The sequence below is a fragment of the Leucoraja erinacea genome, chromosome 2 (assembly GCF_028641065.1).
Source record: "Leucoraja erinacea ecotype New England chromosome 2, Leri_hhj_1, whole genome shotgun sequence".
Taxonomy (NCBI): domain Eukaryota; kingdom Metazoa; phylum Chordata; class Chondrichthyes; order Rajiformes; family Rajidae; genus Leucoraja; species Leucoraja erinaceus.
Window position 1 is genome coordinate 38,308,670 of NC_073378.1, and position 22,820 is coordinate 38,331,489.

The window sequence follows — 22,820 nt, forward strand, 5'->3', positions numbered from 1 at the left end:
AATTTAGTGGCAGACACCAGGTCACGCAAATTCAATGAAAACACTGAATGGATGTTGGATAAAAATGTATTTGCTGAAATTACAGCACGGTATGGAACACCAGATATCGACCTATTCGCATCCAGGCTCAATCTCCAGTTATCGAATTATGTTTCATGGGAACCAGACCCTGGGGCAGCGGCAACAGATGCATTTCGCTGCATTTGGGGAAATTGTTTGTTTATGCATTCCCTCCTTTCTGCCTCATCAGTCGGGTATTAAGGGAAATACAGCAAGACTCTGCGTCTGGTATTTTGATAGTACCCGATTGGCCTACTCAACCATGGTTCCCGGTGATACTCGACATGGTATTAGAACCATGCATCACCATCCATCATAGACCTAATTTACTGGTTCATCCCGCAACAAGGGAAAGTTACCCATGTCATAATTATATAAACCTATTAATTTGTAGAGTTTGAAAGCACCTCTACTACACCTGGGACTGACGGACCGAACAGTGGATATTATTTCAGCGGCCCACAGACAGTCCACCAAAAAACAGTACTTGGTGTACATCAAGAAATGGGAAATGTACTGTCACAACAATAACATCACCCACAGATCTATGAACATCCCGTCTGTTCTGGAATTCCTGGCAAGCCTCCATTACGATGAGGGGCTCAGTTATAGTGCCATCAACTGCGCCAGAAGTGCTCTGTCAACATACCTGTGGCAAGGAACAGAGCGGCATTCTGTTGGGACACACCCCCTGGTAACCAAACTCATGAGGGGCATTTTTAATGTTAATCCCCCAAGAACCAGGTACTCCCAAATATGGGATGTGAGCATTGTACTGACCATGTTAAGAAACTGGTCTCCAGCTACAGCTCTGTCCCTACAGAAACTGACTATGAAAACAGTCATGCTGATGGTCTTGGTCACGGCATAAAGGGTCCAGTCGGTACAGAAACTAAGGCTGGACAACATGACTATTTCATCTGGAAATTTAACTTTTCACATCAATGAATTAGTCAAACAGAACAGACAGGGGTTAGCAGGCCTAAAAAGAAAATTCAGGGCCTACCCGACAGATGATCATCTCTGTATTGTAACACACTTACTATTATATATGGAGTATACTAAGATCATCAGAGGCAAAGAAATGTCACTTTTAATCAGCTACAAACAACCACACAAAAAAGTGACAGTCCAGACCATCTCGAGATGGCTAAAAAAGGTCCTAATAAAGGCTGGAGCAGTCACTAGCATTTTAAATATCACTCCACCAGGGCTGCAGCTACATCGGCAGCTATGAAGTTGGATGTTCCTATGGACCAAATCCTCAAGACAGCAGGATGGTCAACGGAGAAAACTTTCCAACGATTTTATAACAAACGAGTCATTGAACCTGGAACATTTGCAGAAACTATTTTAAGTTCTGTAATATAATTTTACCCCATAAATAGGGGCTATAATTTGGTGTTAATATATTTATCGTTGGTTTTCAATATCGTATTGATGTCTAATGATGTTAATACTATTCTCCCCATAATCAAGGCAGATGTGATGCATGGACTCGTTTCCACGACATGAAATCACAGAGCTTTAAAATCTTCACATAGTCACTCACGTGACTCCGAAGTAAAATAGTAAGATTAAACGAGAGCTTACCAGTTTGAAGTTTGATCGTTATTTTATGAGGAGTAACGTTGAGGGATTATGTGCCCTCCGCTCCCACCCTTGATCATATACTCAACTGGTATCTCTTCTCTAATCTTACTATGTTTAGTCATTACAGTTATGTGTGATGTCACACAGCTCCTTTGAAGAATGACACGCATGCGTCCTAGCGGGGTTCTTCACGTAATCCCTCAACGTTACTCCTCATAAAATAACGATCAAACTTCAAACTGGTAAGTTCTCGTTTAATCTTACTATTCTCTGCCACAGAAGGTAGCCAAGGCCAGTTCATTGGCTATATTTAAGAGGGAGTTAGATGTGGCCCTTGTGGCTAAAGGGATCAGGGGTATTGAGAGAAAGCAGGTACCAGATACTGAGTTGGATGATCAACCATGATCATATTGAATGGAGGTGCAGGTTCGAAGAGCCAAATGGCCTACTCCTGCACCTATTTTCTATGTTTCTATGTTTCTAACCCAGCTACAAGGACAAAGGCAGCAGAGGCATGGGAATACCACCACCTACGAGTTGCCGTCCGAGCCACACATCATCCTGACTTGGAAATGCATTGCCGTTCCTTCATCGTCACTGAGTTAAGATCGTGGGACTCTCTCCCAACCAGCCATGCAAGTACATTCCCACCTCATGGGCTGCAGCGGTTCAAGAAGGAGGCTCAGCATCATCTTCTCAATGGCAATTATGGATGGGCAATGAAATGTAGCTTGCTTTCCTTCCAATGAAGAGATAAAAATATTTTACAGTGGGATTAATGGCCTTCTACTCTGGGAGGCTGGATGGATTTAATGGGCCAAATAGTTTCCACGGTGATGTTGCACATATTAGAGAAGAAACAAGGTAAAAACTATTTATTCTCATCACCACATGGTCTTTCCAGGCTCCTGCATAACATGGCTGAGGGCTCATGTTTTTGTCACCTGAGCATAAGATCATAAGACATAGAGGCAGAATTAGGTCATTAGGCCCATCAAATCTGCTCCGCCATTCAATCATGCCAGATCTATTTTTCCCTCTCAACCCCTTTCTCATGCCTTCTCCCCATAACCTTTGAGATTTATTTGCTCTGAAAGAGGCACAAAAGCATCAATAAATTCAAGTTTAATTTTGTTTGCATTCTTACAGGTTCCCAGTTTAAATGGGCCGAGAAAGTCAGCCAGCACATCATCTAGTCTGCACCAAGGACATCTTATACCATGAGTCTGAACTCACTGGCAATTAAGGAAGGGGTTTCAGATAAATAGAGGGCGGGTGGGATTTAGAACGGAGATGAGGAAATACTTACTCACCCAGAGAGTTGTGAATCTGTGGAATTCTCTGCCTCAAAAGGCAATGGAGGCCGATTCTCTGGATGCTTTCAAGAGAGAGTTGGATAGAGATCATAAAGATAGCAGAGTCAAGGGATATGGGGAGAAGGCAGGAACGTGGTACTGATTGTGGATGATCAGCCATGATCACAGTGAATGGTGGTGCTGGCTCGAAGGGCCAAATGGCCTACTCCCGCATCTATTGTCTACTGAAGGGGTTGTTTTGAGAGCTGGCGCTGACTCAATGGGCCAAATGGCCTCCTTCTATGTTGTGAAGAAACACTATGTGGCTGTATCAAAAGGCAACACATGGAACTACATTTTCAGAGCTCTGTTACACTGAGGCTATGGGTTTAAAAGTTGCACCTTTGCTGATATTGGACGTATGTCTAATCCTAACCCGATCTAGATTTCTGCCCAGACAACAAATTGTTCTCTTAATCAAGCAGAATTACCCATCAAACAGTAATCCTTGCTAAAGTTTGCCATTTTTATGCCGCACTTCAAAACTCATGATTGCAACCGGATTTGGATTATCTCAATTTAGTCACCAGTGGCAAGACAATCTCTTCTCTAAAGCCCAAGGCTACACCCAAAACAATCCATCAATTCAAAAATGAAAACAAAAACAAGAATGGAGAAATGTTCCGAGGCAATTTAAACAATATTCATCAAGTTTGGTGTCACGTTAAAAATCAGTCATGCACAGATTTAGAGAAAAAGTAGGTCAAACTTTGAAATTATCAATTAGTTCGGTAAATAAAAGATTGAATGAGTAAGATTTCCAGAGGTTCAACAAACAGCTTGAATGTATTTGAAAGTACAATGAAAGCTCATAAATCTGAATGACAAAAAGATAATGGTGAGGATTCTGCTGGTGTAATGCTCATCCTTTTAACGTGTGCCCAGCAGCTTTCAATGCCAATATTCTTTTATATAAGATAAATTAAATCAGAAGATACCTGCCTAAAATAGACAATAGACAATAGGTGCAGGAGTAGGCCATTCGGCCCTTCGAGCCAGCACCGCGATTCAATGTGATCATGGCTGATCATCCATAATCAGTACCCCGTTCCTGCCTTCTCCCCATATCCCCTGACTCCGCTATCTTTAAGAGTCCTATCTAGCATTCTCTTGAAAGTATCCAGAGATCTGGCCTCCACCGCCCTCGGAGGCAGAGAATTCCATAGACTCACAACTCTCTGTGAAAAAAAGTGTTTCCTTGGCTCCGTTCTAAATGGCTTACTCCTTATTCTTAAACTGTGGCCCACGGTTCTGGACTCCCCCAACATCAGGAACATGTTTGCTGCCTCTAGCATGTCCAAACCCTTAATAATCTTATATGTTTCATTAAGAAACCCTCTCATCCTTCTAAACTCCAGAATGTACAAGCCCAGCTGCACCATTCTATCAGCATGTGACAGTCCCGCCATCCCGGGAATTAACCTTGTAAACCTACGCTGCACTCCCTCAATAGCAAGAATGTCCTTCCTCAGATTAGGGGACCAAAACTGCACACAGTACTCCAGGTGCGGTTTCCCTAGGGTCCTATGCAACTGCAGAAGGACCTCTTTGCTCCTATACTCAACTCCTCTTGTTATAAAGGCCAACATGCCATTTGCTTTCTTCACTGTCTGCTGTACCTGCATGCTTACTTTCATTGACTGATGAACAAGGACCCCTAGATCCCGTTGTACTTCCCCTTTTCCCAACTTGACACCACTTAGATAGCAATCTGCCTTCCTGTTTTTGCTAACCTTACATTTATCCACAATAAACTGCATCTGCCATGCATCTGCCCAGTCACCCACCTGTCCAAGTCACCCTGCATTCTGATAGCATCCTCCTCACAGTTGACACTGCCACCCAGCTTTGTGTCATCTGCAAATTTGCTAATGTTACTTTGAATAGTAAGATTAAACGAGAACTTACCAGTTCGAAGTTTGATCATTATTTTATGAGGAGTACGTTGAGGGAATACGTGAAGAACCCCACCAGGACGCATGCGTGTCATTCTTCAAAGCAGCGGTGTGAAATCACAGATAACTGTAATGACTTAAACATAGTAAGATTAGAGAAAGAAATACCAGTTGAGTATATGATCATCGGTGGGAGCGGAGGGCACGTATTCCCTCAACGTACTCCTCATAAAATAATGATCAAACTTCGAACTGGTAAGTTCTCGTTTAATCTTACTATTTTACTTCGGAGTCACGTGAGTGACTACGTGAAGATTTCAAAGCTCTGTGATTTCATGCCGTGGAAACGAGTCCATGCATCACATCTGCCTTAATGACTGTAGGAGGCATTGTGTCAACATATTTTAGACATGAATCCGACATTGAAATCCATGAATTGATTAACACAAATTATAGCCCCTATTTATGGGGTAATTAAATTACAGAACTTAAATTATTTCTGCAAATGTTTAATGATTAATGACCAGGTTTAATGACTGGTTTATGATAAAATAGTTGGAGTGTTTTTTCCCCTGACCATCCTGCTGCCTTGAGGATTTGGTCCATTGGTACATCCAACTGCATAGCTGCCGATGTAGCTGCAGCCCTGGTGGAATGAGATTTAAAAATGTTAGTATCCACCCCAGCCTTTATTAGAACCTGTTTCAGCCATCTTGAGATGGTCTGGACCATCACTTTTTTGTGTGGTTGCTTGTGGCTGATTAGTAGTGCCATCTCATTGCCTCTGATGATATTCGTGTTGACGTTTCGACCTGAAACGTCACACATGCTTTTTCTGCAGAGATGCTGGCTGAACCTCTGAGTTGCTCCAGCACTTTGTGTCTATAAAGAAGCATCTGCAGTTCCTTTCTATAAAAAAACCAAAGGCAGTCAGTGCTTGCTATTTTTTCCTGGATGCCTTTCCCGTGTAACTCTCACATCGATGGACGTTAACTGATGTCATGGTTAACCCAAATTAAGTGTTTGGTGAACCCCAAATAGTCCCATAGTAGTGGAAGGATTTGGATAATAAACCCCAGTTTTTCAAATAACTGTTTTGTGGCTGTTACAGTTTGTTTGGCCAAAATCTTCGAGCCACCGTTTCCTTCCTCAAACTGACACGGCCATTAAAACTCACTTGTCGTTCTCACGCATTTCTGTGTGCAATAATGATCACAATTGCCATGACTAGCAACCCCGTGACTGTACCATTGGTTACCAGGTTCCAAATGTTGTGCTTCAAATATAAAAATGCCCATCACATTAACCAAGATGTATTTCCAAAAATCCAGCTTGCTGCAGGCTTGGAAAAATTAGCCTACAAATTAGGAAGTTGTCAGTACTGGGCCAGGAAATTGGCCAGCCCTCTGGACAACCAGTTCCACAGATTTTCAGCTGCTGCAGTCAGATGACAAAACCAACACAACTATGCCAATACCAGCTGCTCACGTGTCATTATTCTATCCAAACATACTTAGAAATTAAAAACTGGAAGTGAGAATATCCAAGACTTAACTTTCTCTCACACAGCACCAGACAAGTGAATTGGGTCTAAAGCACAATCACTATTTCTGCTGGTGAAGTTGCAGTAGTGATCTGGGTTCAATTCTGAGGCCCACTTCTGTCTGTGTGGAGTTTGGACATTCTCAGCTGACTACATGGATTTCCCTAGGTCCTGCGGTTGCTGCCTGCATCCCAAAGACATGCAGATTGTAGGTTAGACACAAAATGGGTGGCGTTTCAGGTCAAGACACTTCTTCGGAACTGAAACATCCCCCATTCCTTCTCTCCACAGACGCTGCCTGTCCCTCTGAGTTACTCCAGCATTTTGTGTCTATCTTTGGTGTAAATCAGCCTGCAGTTCCTTCCTACACAGGCTGTAAGTTAATCGGCCAGTATAAATTGCCCATAATTAGCTGAAGATTGAGGAGTTGAAGGGGACGTGGGGAGAATAAAATATCTGAGGGTTGAATCAATGTAAAATAGATACTTGATGGTCAATGTTGACACGTATCCACAGTTATGTCTACATAGATACTCTGTGCAGATTTGTATATTCCATCCAGCTCCTCCTTGTTTCATACATTTGTACAGAGACCTCTGGGAACACACAACTCATGTTTCAACAGCATTTACACAAAATTCTTGTGGTGCCAGTGAAGCTGGCATCCAGGTCTATGAACCGGGCGGGCTACATCCTCATTGAACCAAGTGACATACACTGACAAAAAACGGCGTGGGGTGGTGGGGGACGAGAACAAAGGTGGGGGGGGGGGGGGGCCCGGCGTGAGGGGGGGGGGGGGGGGGGGGGAGAACAAGAGTGTGCCTGGCACGGGATACTCTGTCAGCGCCCTTTATGTGGTGACTATTGCATACCTAAAGTTTGCGTGCAAAGCATTTCACCGTGACTTGACGTAAAATATTCGATTCAATTCAATTCAAAATACTAGGGTCAAACTCAAGCCTATCCCACTATTACTGGCATTGCTGTTCATCTGTTCCATGTGAGCCAACTTAGCCCCCAAGCCCTTCATTCCTTTACTTCCTTGTAATATAGATACTTTACATAAACCTACCAATGTAATTTCTCAACATACAGTACAAGGGCATCAAACTATCTGAGCAAGATTTTACAGCATTTTTTTTAGCAGTTGCAAACTAAAGGTGAGGTGTGAGCAATGCCAACAATAGAATTCTCTGAAATCCTGTGGGGAATCAAGAACCAGAGGACATAGGGTGAAGGTGAGAGGGAAAGATTTAATAGGAACCTGAGGGGGCATCTTTCTTACACAAACTGCCAGAGGGATTAGTTGAGACAGGTATAATTTCAACAGATTTCAGCAGGGACATGGATAGGAAAGGTTTAGAGGGATATTGGCATGAGGCGGGCAACATTCAGGCAGGTGGGACTGGTGTAGATGTTTTAAATATCTGGGAGTCCACATCTCTGAGGATCTGACATGGACATCACACGCCTCAGCACTCGTGAGTAAGACAAGGCAGCGCCTTTACCACGTCAGGCAATTGAGGAAATTCAGAGTGTCTCCGAAGATCCTCGAGTGCTTCTACTCAGCGGCTGTGGAAAGCATCTTGTCCGGAATATTACCATCTGGTTTGGGAATTGCTCTGCCCAGGACAAGAAGGCTCTGCAGGGAGTAGTGCGTTCGGCCGAACGCACTATGGGAACTTCACTCGCCCCCCTGCAGGAACTATACATCAGGAGGTGCAACTCCAGAGCCAATAAAATCATGGGAGACCCCTTCCACCCCTGCAACGGACTGTTCCAGCTGCTACGGTCAGGCAAACGCCTCCGTTGCCATGCAGTGAGAACGGAGAGGTTGAGAAGGAGTTTCTTCCCAGAGGCCATTCGGACTGTAAACTCCTATCTCACCAGGGACTAACTTTACTGAACGTTTTTCCTTCCAATATTTAATATGTAAAAGAATATGTGTGTGTTTATGATTGTGTTTATAGTTTGTTTGGTTGTTTGTTTGTTTGTCTTTTTGCACAAAGTCCGCGAGCATTGCCACTTTTCATTTCACTGAACATCTCGTATGTGTATGTGACGAATAAACTTGACTTGACTTGACATAGCAATATGTGTGATGCAACCTTACTCAAAACATATTCCAGGTTTATTTCATATCCAGAGCACCAGTGAACAATAAAAGGCATCAACAAGCTTTGAGGTGGTGCAAAATAACATCAAATACTCAGGTTTAACACAAGTTATCATTGTATTGAGCTTGGCAACTGTCAAATTATTCATTAGATTGAAAACTATCTATAAAAATACCTGTCTCCTGTCATCAGGGGCTTTAAGGAAGAGTGCATTTATCACAGCAATAGTGTACGTCTGAATGTCAGGATCGATCCTTTTGTAACAAGAATATCAAAAAAACAAATTAGCATGTAAACACACATTTGATTTGTACATTATATACAAGACCAATGCCATCAATTTTAACAAAAAGAATTTCTTCAGATTTACATCTACCGAATCGCAATGAAATTAAATTGCTGACTGTGAGCCAACTGAAAGATACAACACGGAAACAGGCCCTTCGGCCAACCATTGGTCCACGCTGACCATTGATCACCCATTCACACTAGTTCGAAGTTATCCCACTTTCGCATCTACTCCCTACACACTAGGGACAATTTTACAGAAGACGACAAACCTGCACGTATTTGGGATGTGGTGGGAAACCGGAGCACTCGGAGGAAACCCACACCGGTCACACGGAGAACGTGCAAACTTCATACAGACAGCACCATCTTTCTCTATTCTCAAGCTTATTCCAACACAGGGGGAGATGGACCAAACGCAGGCAGGACGAGTGTAGATTGGTTTGCTTGAGCAAGTTGGACCGAAGAACCTGTTTCCGTGCTCTATGACTATGATTAAGAGAAATCAGGACAAACCAGGGTCCTCACTGGATTCAGCGTACTGACTCCTTGCCAGACCTAGAGTAGCCCTGCAAGGGTTTCACAGCAGAATAACGGGGCTTTAAGCAGCACTGTTGAAAGCCCTGCTATATGCCACTTTGGTACTGTGCTCCATATAAGCCTTCTCTCACCTACACCTTCCACATCATATACAACACAAGCCCTTACCTATGCGTTCATATTCTTTACTTCCCCCTTTTCACTTATTGTATCTATGTTCTTTCACCCAATATTACAACCATCACACAAACCAACCTCCGTAGACTCCATTTCCACCCCACACTGGCTTGGCAGGGCCACCAGCATAATCAAGGATGAGTCGCACCCTGGCCACTCTCTCTTCCATCAGGCAAGTGATATAAAAGTGTGAAAATGCACACGTCCAGATTCAGGGACAGTTTCTTCCCAGCTGTTATCAGGCAACTGAATCATCCTACCACAACTAGAGAGCAATCCTGAGCTACCATCTACCTCATTGGAGACCCTCGGACTATCGGACTATACTGAACTTTATCTTGCACTAAAACATTATTCACATTATTCCCTTTATCATATTTCCGTACATGTAGGTGGCTCGATTATAATCATGTGTTGTCTTTCTGCTGACTGCTTAGCACGCAGCAAAAGACTTTGGTACACATGACAATAAACTAAACGCAAACTCAAACTAGATTGGGAATTTCATATTTTAACCACTCTCTGGGTAGAGACATTTTTAAAGGATCTATTGATGAAGCTTTTATATTCACAATACCTGGTGCTGACATTTCCATATAAAGTGCCTCAATTTACAAAATCTTCTTTGAAGAGGAGAGATTCCCTGTTTAATTAGTCAGTTTAGACAATTATAATTTTAAATACTGGCGGCATTCCTAAAAACTTTTCACTGTTCCTCAGTACACGTGACAATAATAAACTAAACTTAAAACTAAGCTAAATATTAGTTTAATCCTCCTCCAGTTTTTGTTTTGAAACGTGGTACCCATTTCCTGTTGTAAATCAGGACCAGCATATAGTAATCTGACTCAGTATCTGAAGAGTATGGACAGGGTAGATGCAGGAAAAATGTTCCCGATGTTAGGGGAGTCCAGAACCAGGGGTCACAGTTTAAGAATAAGGGCTAGGCCATTTAAGACTGTGATGAGGAAAAACTTTTTCACCCAGAAAGTTGTGAATCTGTGGAATTCTCTGCCACAGAAGGCAGTGGAGGCCAATTCACTGGATGTTTTCAAGATAGAGTTAGATTTAGCTCTTAGGGATAAGGGAATCAAGGGATTTGGGAGAAAAAGCAAGAACCTGGTACTGATTTTAGATGATCAGCCATGATCATATTGCATGGCGGTGCTGGCTCGAAGGGCCGAATGGCCTACTCCTGCACCTATTTTTCTGTTTCTATGCTTCTAGTATTTCCAGATTCCTAAGGACGTACAGGTTTGTAGATTAATTAGCTTGGTATAATTGTACATTGTCCTTAGTGTGTGCAGGATAGTGTTAGCGTGCGGGGATCGCTGGTCAGCGTGGACTCGGTGGGCTGAAGGGTCAGTTTCCGCGCTGTGTCTCTAAACTAAATGAAGTGCTTGCTGAGATCTTACCCTTGTAGATGCGGCATCAACTGGCCAATTGTAATCTCTTGCGCCACCTTCTGGTAAAGATCGTAGCTGTTCAACACCATGGATTCCAGGATTGCCAGCGACCGTTGTAACACAGACACATCTGTTGCAGTTTTGTTCACATAACTTGCTACCTGGTAAGTGCATAAAAGAAAGTGTTTAAAGTCTAACCTTAAAAGTTTCAGCAATTAAATAGAAACAAATCCACTCCCTCGGACTAACTTTGATCGTACTTTACTGGACTTTATCTGGCACTAAATGACGGAATAGACTTGATGGGACAAAGGGCCCAATTCTGTTCCTTGAATTTATGAACAATTTGTCCAGCAGTCTAAGTGCCCATTAAGTGCCGTTGATAATTATTTATAATTTGAACTTGCATTGAAATCAGATGTTTCAGTAGCAGGATAGCAATACGAATAAATGCTCTGTTATAATTCAGCGATATTAATTTTGTGCAAGCAGTGATTGTTTTTTAAGTTTGGCTAGTTGGAAGCAATATTGATTTGTAGTGACCATTCATGCTATAGTTGACTGTTTTGTCAATTATTAAATATGCTTTTCACTCATGAAAATGTAGAATCTTTCTGATATGATACACGGTGGCTTCCAGAGTGTGCAGATAGCTTCTTTACAGCACCAACTTGGGCAGTGCCATCTGTGACACACATTTGGTCCAGTGTAGCTGTACCTAATTTAGTTTAGTTTAGTTTAGAGATACAGTGCGGAAACAGTCCCTTCGGCCCTTTATCATGTATCTGTACACTGTCGATTGCTCAATTGTGATAGTGTATCGTCTTTCTGCTGACTTGTTAGCACACAACAAAAGCTTTTCACTGTATCTCGGTATACTTGACAATAAACTAAACTCAACTAAACGTTATTCACATTATTCCCTTTATCGTGTATCTGTACAGTGTAGATAGCTCGATTGTAATCATGTATTGTCTTCCCACTGACTAGTTAGCACACAACGTGGCGAAGGCACATGGACACTATCAGTACACTAGGAAATTGTTAAATTAGACTCAGACTCAGGATTGACTCGACCTTTTTGTGGTCCTATTTTGGGATATTGTTGCATGGTCGATCACTTGGTTACACGAGGAATTTTGTTTTATTATCCACTGTACTGGGTTTTGGCAGATGAGGAAAAAAGTTTTCACCCAGAGTTGTGAATCCGTGGAATTCTCTGCCACAGGAGGCAATGGAGGCCAATTCACTGGATATTTTCAAGATAGTTAGATTGACCTCTTAGGGCTAAGGGAATCAAAGGGATATGGGGAAAAAGCAGGAATGATGTACTGATTGTGGATGATCAGCCATGAGGGCCTACTCCTGCACCTATTTTTTATGTTTTATTTCTTGAACTTTTTTTTGTTTGTTTATTATTTGTTTATTATGTTATCTATGTATTATTGTGGTTACAAACCTGTTGTGCTGCTACAAGTAAGAATTGCATTGTTCAGTTTCGGTACAAATAGCAATGAAACACTTTTGACTCTCTCTGCCCTCACCACTGCACCCTAACCCGTCTGCTACTGACCCCGGATATCTTGGTACCTTTTTGATGAAAGCCACAGAGAAAGTGTCCCAGGAGACAATCCCGTGGTCCATAAGCTCAACAAAAGCAGTCAGGGTGAAGGACAACATGTCCCCGAAGCTGAAAAGACAAATGATCCACAAGTCAGCTCAATTATCTCAGTTTTGACAGCAGAAGAACAGTCTCCGAAATAATTTGTGAAGCGGGAAACAAGGAAAGAGAATAAAGTAGTAGAAAGCCAACTGATATCAAAACAAGCCATATTGGTAACGTAGGCACCAAGCATGAGGAGCAGAAGGGCAGCTGGAAAGGAAAAAAAATATTAATGCCATTAGCTTGATAAACAGCAACACTGCAATCTGAAAGGAAGTAGTATTAGTAGTAATAATATAGGGTAGGCGAGAGAACATCATGCAACTCCCATGCGCTAGATTTCAATGGAGCTCCCAGGTCAGCAACCAGCCTCACCCACAGCTTTATCAGGAGAGTTACAGGCAAAAACAACACCAATCTCACAGTCACCAATTTATTAGTAGCATGTTAGGGTACGGATTGATATATTTTTTTAATTAGCTCACAGAACAAAACGTTATTTTCTGAGGCGCATCTCAGGTGATAATCAAGTTGCAATTTGATAATGACCTGTTTGTGGAATTTGTGGAATCCTGAGACAACAGAATGCATGCACCACACTTGCTTTGTCTACGCTTTCTGCAATTAACTATAGGCCATCCTTTCATTTCAAACATGGATTTTATTTTTAAATGATGACCATTTCCCTGTCTGTAAGTACAAAGAACGTACTGCTGAAATGACAACAAAAATGAAATTTGCTGTATCCCGTTACACCTGGGACGGCACAGTGGCACAGCAGTAGAGTTGCCGTCTTATAGCGCCAGAGACCTGGGTACAAACTAGATTGTAGGTGCTGTCTGTACAGAGTTTGTACGTTCTCCCCGTGACCGGCTTGTGTTTTTGCCGCGATCTCCGGTTTTCTCCCACACTCCAGACAGGTTTGTAGGTTAATTGGCTTGATATAACTGTAAATTATCCTTAGTGTGCAAGGATAGCGTGTCGGGTGGACTCGGTAGGCCGAAGGGCCTGTTATCGCGCCATATCTCTAAACTAAACTAAACATGGTGATTCACTAATAATGTTTTTCATTCTCTCATGGTTAAACCAGCCAATAGAAGGGGATTTGAAAAATAATGACCTAATTGCTGTGTAGCATTCTAATGAATAATACCCACTTAATTATGCAAAACATTGCTGAATAGTACTCCTGCATTCTGATAAAACCAGGTGACACATTTCCAAACATTTTACTGCAGAGTGGGAAAGTCCATTGCACCACCAATCTGTCACAATCCACAAACTGCACAAAGATGAATGTCCAATGGGTCTCAGTGCTATAGCTCACCTGGGTGCAAGAAAACTCCCTGATCTCATTTAAAGAGCTCAATGGAACCTTTGATCTCCATTGAGGTCGTCAAGTGGAAACATGGTATGGCTCATTTCACCAACATTCAATTTAGTGACACTCAACCGTGTCACGGGATTTGATTCACAAGATGCAATTACAAAGCATTACATTTATTTCCAAATTTCATCGCATACGGACGCACTGCACCTATAAACGAACCATTTATCCTCCTGGAGTTTGGCCAATTCCAATTTGGAGACTATGATGGCTGGTTAACTTATGTGTTCACAATTATCCATTTCTCACACATTTGGAGAGAAACATAGGAAATTGCTGCAGAGGGAGTGGGGAAAAGGAGGTGCAGGGAGCCTATTTCAGAGCATTCCCGAACATGATGGCATAGCAATGGAGTTGCTGCCTTACAGCGTCGAGACCCAGGTTCGATTCCGACTACGGGTGCTGTCTGTACAGAGCTTGTACGTTCTCCCTGTGACCTGCATGGGTTTTCTCCAAGATCTTCGGTTTCCTCCCATACTCCAGTCATGCAGGTTTATAGGTTAATTGGCTTAGTAAATGTAAAAATTGTCCCTGGTGTGTGTAGAATAGTGTTAATGTGCTGGGATCGCTGGTTGGCACGGGCCCGGTGGCCCAAAGGGGCTGTTTCCGCACTGTATCTCTAAACTAAACTAAACTAAATTAGGTACAGCCATGTTGGACCAAATGTTTGTCTAAGATGGCACTGCCCAAGATGGTGCTGTAAAGAAGCTATCTGCACACTCTGGAAGCCACCGTGTATCATTTCAGAAACATTCTACATTTTCAGGAGTGAAAAACATATTTAATAATTGCCAAAACAGTCAACTATAGTATGAAAGGCTCCAGTACCACAAATCAATATTGCTTCCAACTAGCCAAACTTAAAAAACCAATAACTGCTTGCACAAAAATCGGTGATTTATAGCAGAGTATTTATTCTTGCTACTGAAACATCTGATTTCAATGCAAGTTCAAATTATATATAATTATCAATGGCACTTAAAGTGCAGCAAGGGAGACTGCTGGACAAATTGTTCATATGTTCAAGGGATAGAATTGGGCCCTTCGCCCCATCAAGTCTATTCCTTCATTCAATCATGACTGATCTACCTATCCATCTCAACTCCATTCTCCTGCCTTCTCCCCATAACCTTTGACACCTGTACTAATCAAGAATCTGTCCGTCTCCGCCTTAATAATTTCCCTTGACCCTCTGACTAAATAAATCCCTCCTCATTCATTCCTCAAACTGTTCATGATCCATCAGTATGCTGAAGAAGCATGAAGAGCCTACCATTCCTATAACATGCAGTTTCCAAGGATTAACAATTGCTGGATGCTGTAGTTTATGCCTCCCGGCTGAGACCCAGTTGTTATCAAATTACAAAATGTTACTTTGTTTAAGTGTTCTACAGAGCATCAAAGAGCCTTACTTTGCAGCAGCAAGAGTGGTTTGGAGTCCATACCCTGCACAATTGACTAAACTAAACCTTGTGACAACATTTCATTTCACTGCAAGCAACAAGAACTAGTGTCTCAGAACCAATGTAAAACCAGACAGTCTGTGGACAATGCAATTTGCCTTTGAAGTACCATCTAGCTCTTTGGTGACCCTCGGACTATCCTTGAACGTTTTTTGCTTGCTTTGCCTTGCACTAAACGTTATATTCCCTTATCACATAGCTATACACTGTGAATGGCTTGATTGTAATCATGCTTTGTCTTTCTGTTGACTAGTTAGCACTGAGCACAATTCACATTCCACATCACTGAGGACCTGACATGAACATCACACACTGCCACACTGGTGAGTAAGGCAAGGCATCTCAGGTAGCTGAGGAAATTCAGAGTCTCTCTGAGGACGCTCGAGTGCTACCACTCAGCGGCTGTACAAAGCATCTTGTCCGGAAACATCACAATCTGGTTTGGGAGCTGCCCTGCCCGGGACAAGAAGGCTCTGCAGAGAGTAGTGCGTTCGGCCGAACGCACTATGGGAAGTACACTCGCCCCCCTGCAGGACCTATACATTAGGAGGTGCAGATCCAGAGCCAGCAACATTATGGGGGACCCCTTCCACCCCAGCAACGGACTGTTCCAGCTGCTACGGTCAGGCAAATGCCTCCACTGTCATGCTGTGAGGATGAGACCGAGTTTCTTCCCAGAGGCCATTAGGACTGTAAACTCTTATCTCACCAGGGACTAACTTACTGTACCAAACTACTGTTGTGTGGTGTATTTTTAAAATTGCTGGGGGGTTTTCTAGCCAACATGTAATTACTGGTGCTGTTCTATTCTGTTTTGTAGTTTTTTGCACATTCCGCAGACATTGCCACTTTTCATTTCACTGCACATCTCGTATGCATAGGTGACAAATAAACTTGACTTGACTAGCAAAAGCTCTCACTGTACCTCGTTACACGAGACAATAAACTAAACAGACAGAACTATGTGTGTAAGCCTTGCTGGTTCTGAATCCTCCTCCGCTCCTCTGTCATATGGGGTTCCACAGGGCTCAATTTTAGGCCCCCTGCTTTTCTCACTGTACTTACTTCCTCTGGGTTCCATTCTTAGAAAGCATGGCATCTCTTTTCATTGTTATGCTGATGATAGTCAGATATATGTGCCGCTGAAGAAGAAAGATGCTTTCTCAGTCAAGCCACTTGTTCTCAGTCAAACCACTGTTATGTCTTGATGACATTAAATCCTGGATGGCCCTAAACTTTTTAAATTTTAATGAAAAGAAAACAGAAGTGATAGTGTTTGGTCCCAATGGCTCCCGTGAACCTCCCCCTGTTGACTTGGGTCCCTTGGCACTGTATGTGAATCCAATAGTTTTAAACTTGGGTTTTAAGATGGACAGTGATTTTAAATTAGATCGTCAAATAGGCGCGGTAGTTAAGTCCAGCTTCTTTCATTTAAGGCAGCTGGCAAAGGTGAAGCCCATTCTTGAACGACAGCATTTTGAAACAGTAATCTGTGCCTTCATTATGTCTCGGCTGGATTACTGTAACGCACTTTATTTTGGAGTTAGCCAATCTTCCCTTGCACGTCTCCAGTTGGTTCAGACTGGTTTTAACTGGAACACGTAAGAGGGAGCACATAACGCCTATTCTGGCCTCCCCCCACTGGCTGCCTGTGTACTTTAGAGTTAATTTTAAGATTATTTTATTTGTTTTTAAATCTTTAAATGGTCTCGCCCCACCTTACCTCTCTGAGCTGCTTCATCTCTACGCTCCTGCTCGGTGCCTCAGGTCAGCTGATCAGCTGTTCCTGGAGGTACCGAGGTCTAAGCGGAAGCTCAGAGGGGATAGAGCCTTCTCTGTTGCTGCTCCGACATTATGGAACACTCTACCTTTGCACATTAGACAGGCCCCTTCACTGTCCATTTTCAAAACTAGTCTTAAAACCCTTTTCTATTCCTTGGCTTTCGCCCCTGCATGAGACTTTGCTCTTGTTTTAGTGTTTCTATTATTGTTTTTTATTGTTTTTACTGTCTTTTAATGTTTTTATTGTTTTGTTTTATGTTTATGATTAGTCATGTACAGCACTTTGTTGCAACAGTGGTTGTTTTTAAAGTGCTCTATAAATAAAGTTCAGTCAGTTCAGTTCAGTAAACTGAACTTATCTGTGTACTATCTAACACAGTACAAGGTTCAGGGGGCCATTAATAAAATCTGACAGTCAAATAGAAAAGATATTTGGATCACTAAAAGTCTTCTCCCACACCAATCATTCCTTCTTCTCACCGCTCCCGTCGGATGCAAGATATGGAAGCTTCAAAGTGCACACCACAAGAATCAGGAACGGCTGCTGCCTCCTGCCCCTGTGTCATCAGGCTTCTGAACGGTCCTTCCATAAGCTGAGCTACGTTCCGATTCACCTATTTCCCATTGTGGGCATTGGAATCAATGGAACTAGTGTGCTACAATGCTGAGAACTATATTCTGCACTCTGCAGCATCCACTTTGCTCTACCTTTTGTACTTGAGCTTGACTTGATTATATATGCTGAGGTTGAACTTGTGATTGATGCAGTGCAGCGTAGGTTCACGAGATTGATCCCTGGGATGGCGGGACTGTTATATGAGGAAAGATTGAAAAGACTAGGCTTGTATTCACTGGAGTTTAGAAGGATGCATACGAGATGATGCAACAACCAGGTTCAGGAAAGCTACTTCCCCACAGCCATCAGGCTATTAAACCTGGCTCGGACAAAACTCTGATTATTAATAACCCATTATCTGCTATTTGCACTATCAGTTTATTTATTCATGAGTGTATATTATGGTATATGGACACACTGATCTGTTTTGTAGTCAATGCCTACTATGTTCTGTGTGCTGATGCAAAGCAAGAATTTCATTGCCCTATCAGGGCCACATGACAATAAACTCACTTGAACTTGAATTGGGGGATCTTATAGAAACATATAAAATTATAAAAGGACTGGACAGGCTAGATGCAGGGAAAATGTTCCCAAAGTTGGGCAAGTCCAGAACCAGGGGCCACAGTCTTGGAATAAAGGGGAGGTCGTTGTAGTTGAGATGAGAAAAAAAAATTTCACCCAGAGAGTTGTGAATTTATGGAATTCCCTGCCACAGAGGGCAGTGGAGGCCAAGTCACTGGATCGATTTAAGAGAGAGTGAGATAAGAACTCTAGGGGCTAGTGGAGTCAAGGGATATGGGGAGAAGGCAGGCACGGGTTATTGCTAGGGGACGATTAGCCATGATCACCATGAATGGCGGTGCTGGCTCGGAGGGCCGAATGGCCTCCTGCACCTATTTTCTATGTTTCTATGTATATGTATGGTATTAACTGATCTGATTGAATAGAATGCAAAACAAAGCTTTCCACTGTACTTCAGTAACCGTGACAATAATAAACCTAAACATAAATAATGGTGTCGATTTATAAAGGAGAATTTGGAAAAAAAGAGGCAGATACCTCCAGGAACCAGAGAACTACATTTGTAGTCAGATGAAAGCATGCTCACCATTAGTGGGAATATAAAGTGCTGGAATGACTCGTGTCAGGCAGCATCCCTAGAGAACATGGAAAGTTGACTATTCGGGACGGGATTCTTCTTCAGACTGATTGAAGCAAGGGGATGTAGGGAGGGGAATGCTGGAGAGAGGAGAGGCAGGACAAAGCACAATAGGCAGATAGCTGAACAATGACCAGAGATGAGAAGTGTGGCACAGCGGTAGAGTTGCTGCCTTACAGCGCCAGAGGCCCGGGTTCAATCCTGACTGTGGGTGCTGTCTGTACGGTGTTTGTACGTTCTCCCCGTGACCTGCGTGGGTTTTCTCTGGATGCTCCAGTTTCCTCCCACACCCCAAGAACGTACAGGTTTGTAGGTTAATTGGCTTCAGTAAAATTGTAAATTGTCCCTAATGCGTGAAATAATGCTAGTGTACGGGGTGATCGTTGGTCGGCGTGGACTCGATGGGCTGAAGGGCCTTTAGGATGAGACTAATTGAATTTGTTAAATTGACGGAGATTCGAGAAAAAAAGAGATTTGAAGACCTGTAAGAAAATTGCACAAACAAACAAACAAAACACGAGGGAACCTGTAGGTAAATGTTCACAAGACAATGCTGGTATTCGATCACACTCAGCAAGATTAATGACAGGTTGTTTTGGAAAAGCCTGCAATATAAATCATGGAAAGTTTATTTGGCCCATTATGGTTATACTGCTCAGTAAAGATCTGCCCACCGTAATTCTACTTCCTTGGACTTGGGTTGCAGTCCTGCAGATCAAGATTAAAGGAAACTGTCCCATAAAGGTACTGTGCTAAAGACAGTAGGACTGCAGGATAGGACAGGTTTGGAGGGATAAGGACCAAGTGCAGGCAGGTGGGACTGGTGCAACTGCGACATGTTGGCTGGTGTGGGCAAGATGGGTCAAAGGACCTGTTTCCACACTTTATCACTCTATGACTGTCAGTTTACCCTGCCTGTAGAAAGACTGCAGTCTGCACTGTGCAGGTGCCTTCATGCTAAACCTGTGTACCAAAAGCTTGAAGGAAGCACGAGAAAGGGTAAAGAGACACATGTTCCATTAAGTTATGTATGTCTGGGAAAGCAGACATTAACGTTGGCAGAATTACAGTGTATGCCTCTGGATTAAGATTCCACTTGCAATAAACCTCTGAACAAGATTTGTATTTACATAGTGAATGTTCGCTTCGTTTTCAAAATCGACAATGTGTTTGTAAGAGCGTTTGAATAACATATGGGTGGAATTTATGGACAAGCATGAGATTGCAGATACTGGAAGCCTGGAATGAGAACGGAAAATACGATAAATCTTCAGCAGATCTGGCACCATCTGTAGCAAGAGAAATGGAGTTAACATTGCAGATCAAAGACCTTCCGTCAGAGGCGATGCTGTATTCAATAGCTAGCTGGTGAAGAAGAACACATCAGACTTTACAACCATTGATTACCGCACATCTATACTGGGAACAGAAGTCTCAAAATGCGCAGGGCTTTCAGTCCAACCCACTAGTCCTGTCCTCCTGTTAGCAGAGCAGCAATGAGCCTTGCACCCTGTCCAGGTACTGATGCCATTGTGTCTCCTCCATGGTAGTTCCAGCAATCCAGGTTAAATCACAACAAGGAGTTAAATCACAACAAAGCAAATCTTTGCCCCTTTCTCAGCCCTTCAAAGGTCAGGAAAATCAACCCAAATATTTCTGGATAGGCAGAAGAATTCAAAAACTGCATAATAATTTATAATCACAACCGGAGGAGGAGAGTCATTAAAGTCCATCAATTAATGGAGAAAGTCTCATTCCTGAAAGCTGCAGGAAATCAGTGTCAATCATCTACTACCTCACCTCGTGAAGTGATTTCAGTCGGGACAGAGATTTACAGCACTACATATTAAAATATGGATGGGTAAAGTGATTGTGTATCGCGATTATCCATCCAGTAACATCCTGTAGATCACCCATCACAATATTGCCTTCCCACTGGCGTGTTTATAATTATCTGAAATGATGCAATCATTTGTTTCTCTGTGTAAGGCAATCCCTTAAATGCTGCAATCAGATTGTCAAAATATCTTTTCGCTGTTTCCTTTCAAAATCCTATACTTCTCTGGTATTGGCAATAAATCAATCTGATGCCAAGAACTGGCTTGGATTACAATATTCCAATATTACCAAAATTCAATTTGTGAACACAAACTTTAAAAAAAGGCGAGGCAAACAATTGAGCTGCAGCCACCTGACAACCAAAATTCATTTTGTGAACACAAACTTTAAAAAAAAAGGCGAGGCAAACAATTGGGCTGCAGCCACTTTACAGCCGCATCAAGGGGACTCACCGTGGAGTAGCTATTCGTGTTATTCGCAGCTCAGAAAGTCGTGACCCTCTCTCTTCCTGGGTCTTGCAGAGACTGAGTGAGGCACTACACTTCGCGGTTTTATAGTCCCTCCCCCAGCCGCCAGCGGGGGCAGCAGAGAGAATGGGGAATTTCTAAAAAAACATTAATATCGCTCTGATTTTTCATTAATGGGGAAAATCCTCTGGTCCAGGAAGGCTGAGGGGGTCTCTGAGCAAGGTGGACAAAAATGACGGCCGTAGGTGGCGGCGTTCTCTCGGAATTCGCACCACAGTGGGCCAAAAGCGGTCAAGAGCAGACTTTTAGTAATATAGACAATAGGTGCAGGAGTAGGCCATTCGGCCCTTCGAGCCAGCACCACCATTCACTGTGATCGTGGCTGATCATCCACAATCAGTACCCCGTTCCTGCCTTCTCCCCATATCCCTTGACTCCGCTATCTTTAAGAGCTGTATCTAACTCTCTCTTGAAAGCATCCAGAGAATTGGCCTCCACTGCCTTCCGAGACAGAAAATTCCAGATTCACAACTCTCTGGGTGAAACAGTTTTTCCTTATCTCCGTTCTAAATGGCCCTTATTCTTAAACTGTGGTCCCTAGTTCTGGACTCCCCCAACAAGGGGAACATGTTTCCTGCCTCCAGCGTGTCCAATCACTTAATAATCTTACATGTTTCAATAAGATCCCCTCTCATCCTAAATTCCAGTGCATACAAGCCCAGTCGCGCCATTCTTTCGACATATAACAGTCCCGCCATCCCAGAAATTAAACTCGTGAACCTACGCTGCACTCCCTCAATAGCACCATCTAAATCATCTTTTTGTGGTCCATCAATCAAAGCTGGGCATCGTATTTGCCACATAGGTGTAACCAGAATAGTGTGTGGCAATCAGATGATATGCAGGTTTAACCTCACAAAGTTCTATTGGCGATGGTTTACTCCATTACCAGGTCACATTGAGTACCAAGGCCAATAGGAACCAACTATCTCATTCCTCCCCATCTCTCAGATCCTAAACTTCAAATTTCTAAATAAAATCTTGTACATTTGCTTTATTTGCAGTGTTTCTATTTGCCCACTCTCCTATTTTATCCAAATACTTTGTGCCATTCTTAATTGTGTTTCCTCCAAAATCAAATGCCCCATTTAATTATACATCAAGTGGAAACCCAACTCTTCCCCGGTGGCTATTAATGCTTCACATATCCCAATAGTCCAAGAAAGAATCATTGGCATGAGCCATCTTAGCCTGGTCAAAACTTGTACTGTTGGTCTATACTCGACTTGGGCAATATACGAGATACAATTCTCGGAAGGACACAGACATCTGTGCACCGTACCTTGAAATATGGAATGCAGGTTGATAAAGTGGTTAAACCCCCCTTTGCATTGCAACCTTGTCGTGGTCGGGGAGCTTGTGTGTCTCAGTGACCTCTAGAGCTATGCCAGCGGGTGATTTGTCTCC

At 42.8% G+C, this 22,820-nt stretch overlaps 1 protein-coding gene across 2 annotated transcripts in view; it reads right to left on the minus strand.

Annotated features, from left to right (window-relative positions):
* The window catches only part of elmo1 (engulfment and cell motility 1 (ced-12 homolog, C. elegans)), a 293,797-nt gene that overhangs the window by 183,196 nt on the left and 87,781 nt on the right, over positions 1 to 22,820 (minus strand). For both annotated transcript variants that reach the window (XM_055655086.1, XM_055655094.1), the window contains 3 exons: positions 12,565 to 12,664; positions 10,984 to 11,135; positions 8,739 to 8,817 (listed from right to left, as the gene is read on the minus strand). In XM_055655086.1, the coding sequence (XP_055511061.1) occupies positions 8,739 to 8,817; positions 10,984 to 11,135; positions 12,565 to 12,664 (331 nt within the window). The remainder of the gene's footprint in view (positions 1 to 8,738; positions 8,818 to 10,983; positions 11,136 to 12,564; positions 12,665 to 22,820) is intronic.